The 6,553-nt window shown below is 40.8% G+C and overlaps 1 protein-coding gene across 1 annotated transcript in view; it reads left to right on the top strand.

Annotated features, from left to right (window-relative positions):
* Positions 1 to 3,195: 3,195 nt before the first annotated feature.
* BTF3 (basic transcription factor 3) overlaps positions 3,196 to 6,553 on the top strand; it is a 7,089-nt gene continuing 3,731 nt past the window's right edge. Inside the window, exons 1-3 of the mRNA XM_012664489.1 lie at positions 3,196 to 3,555; positions 3,890 to 3,958; positions 5,231 to 5,246. Of these exons, the coding sequence (XP_012519943.1) occupies positions 3,424 to 3,555; positions 3,890 to 3,958; positions 5,231 to 5,246 (217 nt within the window). The 5' untranslated portion in view covers positions 3,196 to 3,423. The remainder of the gene's footprint in view (positions 3,556 to 3,889; positions 3,959 to 5,230; positions 5,247 to 6,553) is intronic.

The following is a 6,553-nucleotide window of genomic DNA, read 5'->3' as shown; positions in this document are numbered from 1 at the left end:
CTCCAAAGTCCAAAACTTTTTGAATACCAATTAGACACTCAAAGAAAATGCTCATTGGACCATCTCAGATTTTGGATTTTTGGATTAGAGGGGCTGATACTAAGGCATATTAGTATACTGGTAGAATGACATAGGTGAACGTGTAAAACAGATACAGAAGGAAGACACTAACAGAATCAAGGTCCTGATGCAGTAACCAAAGTATGACTAGAGGGAATATTCCTCCATGTGTATCAGGATTGAAGGCAATATTTATAGGTTCAGGTACACATAGATTTGGTAGTAGAAAAATGAGGTTATATCTATTTTCATACCCTTAACCCTCTAAGCCTCAGTTCCTCCACCAGTAAAACAGGAAATATCTACCTCATAAGGTCTCTGTGAGGATCAAATGATCAAAGAGGAAGCACTCAATATTAACCCAATGGGGCTGGGTGCAGTGGCTCATGTTTGTAATCCTAGCACTTTGGAAGGCTGAGGCAGGAGGATTGCTTGAGGCCGAGAGTTTGGGACCAGCTTGAGTAAGAGTGAGACCCTGTCTCTATGAAAAAAATAGAAAAATTAGCTGGGCATGGTGGCACATGCCTGTAGTCCCAGCTGCTCGGAGGCTGAGGCAGGAGGATCACTTGAGCCCAGGAGTTTGAGGCTGTGGTGAGTTATGATGATACCACTGCACTTTAGCCTGGGTGACAGAGACGTTGTCTCAAAACAAAAACAAAAACAAAAACAAAAATTAAAACTAATGGGAAATTGTTATTTAGGCTCTTAGTTTAATTCTCCATTACCAAAATAAATTTATCAATCTCTCATTTTGCATTTAATAAAATACAACTAAAAATACTATGATGGTTATAATTTAATGAGGTTACATCTACCATAGTTGTTGAGAGGGGTTTCCTGAGACATTTAAACTAAGAGCTAAATGACATATAGGCACTAACTTGACAAAAGTGGAGGTGTTAGAAGAAGAGTTCAAGGAGGTTTAGAAACTTAAAAAACAAACAAACAAAAAACCATTGTGACTACCAGGAAGGGCCAGATCATGAAAGAACTAAAAGCATGGGAACATTCATCCTAAGTGATTTCCTAAAACCTCTTGTGGGGTTAGAATAGGGCTCAATGGCCCTTAAGAAATAAACATAATATAAAGTGGGTATTTTGGCTCTTGCTGAAGCTGACTCAAGTCCAGCTGAGACATGAAAACAACTCACGGACTTTGATTAGGCCATAAACTATAAAGCAATGAGGGCAAACAGGTTTTACCTTTTTTTATCTTCTCTATTAACATATGCCATCTTGACTGCTGAGTAAATGATTCTCAGGCTTGTTCAAGCTCAGCAGTAAAGTGTTGGAGCCAATTATCCACATTTCCCATAGACATTGGGAGCACATTGGAAATGGCTCCCACATCAGCACATGAGTTACTCTTTTGGAATCCCTGAGCGAAGATCACCATATAGTAACTTTTTTTGGAATTAAAAAAAAATTCCTTCAGTTATTTTTGAAAAGACTGGCATATAAATATTAGCAGAATAAGAATTTCCTGACCACTCACAAAACAAGCAGAAGCAGCTGGAGTAAAAACATCAACATTTTCTTTTCTTACTATTAAAGAATCTTTGATGATTTTCAACATGGTGCAAATCTTTAAAATTATAAAAGAATAAGAAAAGTGGGAACTAAGAAAATAAAAAATAACCCACATTTCCTGAAAACAGGTGTATGAAAAGAGAGTCAGGTGGCAGGTTACGTATGCAGAATCTTGTTTATGTAAAGCCTCAGAAAACATCACATGACTAGGAAGTTTCAAATGCCCTTGCTATAACATGAGGAAAGGGAAAAAAACGTTCCTAAACAAAGATACACATTCCTTTCAAAAAGGGGAGTATTTCTATATATTTTGTAGTATTTCTATAGCACTGAATACTATTGGCACAGTCATTTTGACCTTTATCATTAGGACAGTGACCCATATAGCTGAACAGCATAACTTTTTCTGTACTAAACTTGACTCATATTTAATAAAGCAACATTGTTTTTTAAAAAAATAACAACTGTTACAACTATCCTAAAAAACAATACAGCTGTCCTCACCGGTTATTTTCTTAACAAACTTTTACATAAAAACTATTCGAAAACAAAAAATAATTGATCTTAATTTGAGAGGAGTCTGCACTTACACAAGTGTTCATGCTATATAAATTGCATTCTCTCCAGCTAAGATTCTGGACTCACTTTGGAATATGCAAAAAAAACTTCACTGGTAAGACGACAAAAAAGGCTGATCAGAGAGCATTTTTATTTAAATTGCCATTTTTAACATCAATGGTTTTAAGACTGCCTCAAAGCTTTTAGCATTTAGCAAATTTTAACTCACACCCACGATAGTCTCTTCCCAACACACGAGGCACAATTTCTTCCTCGATTGAATCAGTTACGAAAGGTAAGGTTTGTTCAACTGAATCGCTGATTGTCAAATCCATGCCAATTCGTTATCAAGGAGTCAACTTTTTGCCTGGCAAAGAAAGAAACAAGGTAATCCCGTAGACCCCCTAAGGTGACAAGCCATCGGCTAAATTTGCTGAAATGCACATTACTCCTTCCCCCTCCTACTCCTACTAAATTGCATTTTAGGGGTGGAGCTAGGAGATGCATCTGAACAGGCTCCGCAGAAATTCTGAACCATGGCCCCGCAATCTACCGAACCACCTAACCTTGGAAAGCAAAATCAGCTGCATTGCTTTTGACACAATGTTTTGGTAAAGGCTTCTTCGGGCCGAAGGGGAAATTCTACATTTCTCCAAATCCACCAATCTACACCATCCAGCGAGGGGAGAGCAGCTAACAGGAGAGCACAAACTGGGCGCCCCAAGCCTTTCCAGGAAACGCGAACAGGCCCTTTCTTCTGAGGGTGAAGAACTTCAGGATCAGGGCCCAATGGACAATGGGCAGACTTACTCGACCCTAATTGTGCAAAGAACCACGCTCTCTGACCCCTCTTTGGCATTTTCCAGGACTACCGGCAGCGTCCCAGGCACGAGTTTCTCGTGGGGCTTCTAGCCGGCCGCCTCCGGTTGAGGAGAGGAGGGGCCCGAGGTACTGTCACAGACGCCGCGGCGCGTGCGCAGCGAGGAGGGAAGCTCGCAGCCAAGACCGTTTCCTGACTTTTGGAGGAAGTGGCGTTGTGTCACTTCCGGCCTCTCTCTAGCTGCCATCTTGCGTCCCCGCGTGTGTGCGCCTAAACTCAGCTGGTCTTCCCGAGACCCTCTGAGCGCCAACCCTAGTCCCCCGCGCGGCCCCTTTTACGCTCCGACAAGGTACAAAAAGGCTCTGGACGCCGGCGTGGGAGGAGGACGGGAGCGGGGGCGGGAAGTTCCCGGAAGGAGCGAGACAGGGAGGGACAGGGCAGAGGAGAGGAAGGCGATGCGACGGACAGGCGCACCCGCTCAGGCTGACTCTCGGGGGCGAGGTCGAGCCAGGGGCGGCTGCCCTGGGGGCGAGGCGACGCTGTCTCTTCCTCCACCTCGCGGCGGAACCCGAGGACAGGAGCCTCAGGTACCGCGAGGCTTGCGGAGAGTGGCCGGGCCGGGAAGGCCCTGGCTAGGCCCAGGCCAGGCCAGGGCCGGGGGTGGGGGGTGCTGGCCAGGTGTGGGTTAGAGCCCTTGTTTCGGGCTGCCAAGAGCGGGGAGCTGTGGGGGAGTGGTGGGAGAGGCGGGTGTTCTTTGGGCTCCCTCAAAACCGAAATCTGGAGCTTTGCGGGGTGGATTTGGGGTCCAGGTTTCGGCCTGTGTGGGACATTTATTCTCCTGCTGGTGCCTTGGGAAATAACGAGCGTGATATGCTAGGGTGAGCTAGACCCTTCTTTGCTGAGGATTTCCTTTCTTTCTAGATGAAAGAAACTATCATGAATCAAGAGAAACTCGCCAAACTGCAGGCACAAGTGCGCATTGGTGGGAAAGTAAGTTTTAATAGTTTGGGGCCTTTAAGGTTTAGGGGTTCTTAAAATACTTTCGCTTTTCCGATGTTAGTTTGTCACTTCTCCTATCGAGGGAAATTCACAGAGGTAGCAAATCCGGGGCTGGGGGAGGCGGAGGCGGGGGTTAGGTATACAACAGCGAGACGTGCAGGTTGGGTATTAAAACGGGAGAGGGAAAGGTAGTGAATCGAGAAGAAAGGAACACATAAACTAAAAACATTGCTTTTATGCAAATGTTTGTATTTTCATTGTTACAATGTATAAGTAGAACAGTGTTTCCTAATTAGTAAGAAAAATGTGTCATTTCAGTTAGACTATTCTGTATATCATACCCTTCACTTGTTTTAGCTTTTAAGTTGTATGAAGTTGGTGCCTGTTTTTTGTTTTGTTTTTTAAATCTAACTCTGAATTGCTTGGCAATTTTCTCCTGTTAGGAGTTTGTTTCTCACAAATTAAGACCTTTGTATAATGCTTCTGAACTAAAAGCCGTTTAGAGCAGTTGTATATTTTCAAGGATATTTAAAGATATCTTTCTTATAGGTATATTTTGGAGTTTAAGAGCAGTGACTATTAGATATGAAAATATTACCTAAGTAGCTATATTTTCTGTTCTAACTTTGTATTATGATAAAACCGAGGGGGAATGCAAGTGACTTATTTTTAAGTGATCAGTTTTGGTTAATTGGTTTTTCCTGGCGGATATGGATTCTCTTCTAGAGGATTCTTTTTTGAACTTGGCTTTTAGATTGCTAAGTAATTTACTTAAATAAGAGGTCCACTCTAGGCAGAGGTCTGCTTAGTTGTATTTTGTATTGTTGGCACATTCCTAGTGTTTAACAAGGTGTGGTGGCTTGTTAAAACAGATCATGTCTTTACTTGGGAAAACTTGTAAAGCTTCCATAGTACATGTTTATTACTGACTATTAGTTTTTCCCAACTTTAAGCATTTACCTTCAAGTAGTGTCTACTGTGAGATAGCCAAAAGTTGCTCTTAGACTTAAATAATAAGATGCAGTTTTGTTAACTTACTAAACGTTGCCAGCAATGAATTTATCTTGCATTTTTTTTTTCCTGGCTGATGCTGGTAGTCTTCAAGACCCACACCTATGTGTGAACAACATTAGATGTTTCTTGTGCTTTTTAACAAATGTTACCAGACTGTGGCTTTTCAGTGCCAGAAAAACTCATCATATTCTTTGTGGGTCAGTGTTTGGATATTCTTATGTTGGTGTTTTTAACCACTGTTCTTTTCAGTGCACTTTCAGAAGGAGTAATTTGAATAATGTGCTTCTGTGCAGTCTTTTTGTTGTTACTCTGATTATTAGGGTTTAACTTTTCGGAGACATGAACTGTAAGGTAAAGGAAAGTCTTGAGGTTTTCTAGGATATTTAAAGCTGATACAGGATTAAACTTTGTATCCTAACATCTTAATACTTACATAGCTAATACAGGAAATATTTCTGTAGTCATTGTAATATGGAAATATTTTCAACACTATTTAAGAAACCTACTTGGGATGTGAAATTAGGTAAGTTAGTTTTGTCTTAGAGAAAACTGCAAGTGTTAGGTACTTTTAGGTAAATGTTATAAAAGCCCTTTATATCAGTATCTAATCAAAGCATTGATAATAACAATTATTAAGTAAAAATTGAACTATATATGTGAAGTGTATGGAACCTATAGAAGATGTGCTGGATTTGTTTTTAGAATCTTAGGACTTCCTTATAATTTTTTAGGATTCTTTGGAAACTGGTTGTATACGTAACCACTTTGAGGTGATTTTTGTTCGTAAAAGTTTTTTTGGAAGGGGTTGGTAACCAGTGTTTTTCTTGTAGCTATTGATAATCTCTTCAGTTAAACATGATTCATTTCGGCCTTTACTGTGTTGACTCCTGAGAATATAAAATTTAAGAAGTTTAAAGTCCTTAGAGGGGCTTTAAGCCTAGCAGTGGATAGGTATCTTTTTTTTTTTTTAAATCTATTTTAGTGGTATAACATATGTAGTGCAATAGAAATATTTTCAAAATACAGAGATGGGAATGATTCGGCATGGGGCGGATAGTTGCAGAGTTATGGAAAGACACAGAAGTAATGACTTGAACAAGATTTTAAAGGATGAATATGAATGGGATGGAGGTTGGGGGACAGTGAGGTAGTAGGGTAGCCTTTCCCTGAGTGCCTTCAATGAGGCAGATGCTGTTCTAGATAGTGCGTTTATAGCAGTAAATAGAAGCCCTTAAGGAGCTTACATTCTTCTAGTGAGAAGAGACAGACAGTAAAATGTGTTTTATCTCTTATAGTGATGTGTTATGAAGAAAAATAAAACAGGATAAAAAGGAAATGAGTGAGTGTGGGGGTTGCTATTTTACATTGGATGGTTGAGAAAAACCACTCTGATATGGTGACAGAAGAGCAGAGATCTGCAGTGAGGGAGCCATGCAAATGCTAGGGGAAGAGAGGAACAGCATATGCAAAGGCCCTAAGATCATAGCCTGCTTGGCCTCTTCAAAGACCAGTAAAGAGGTTTATTTGACTGAAGATGAGTGTATGTGTGGTAGGAGATAGTGGTCAAGAGTA

This window comes from Propithecus coquereli, unplaced genomic scaffold (assembly GCF_000956105.1).
Source record: "Propithecus coquereli isolate 6110/MARCELLA unplaced genomic scaffold, Pcoq_1.0 Scaffold9, whole genome shotgun sequence".
NCBI classification, from domain to species: domain Eukaryota; kingdom Metazoa; phylum Chordata; class Mammalia; order Primates; family Indriidae; genus Propithecus; species Propithecus coquereli.
The sequence above is the reverse complement of the archived record's forward strand: the minus strand, read 5'-3'. Positions and strand labels throughout refer to the sequence as shown.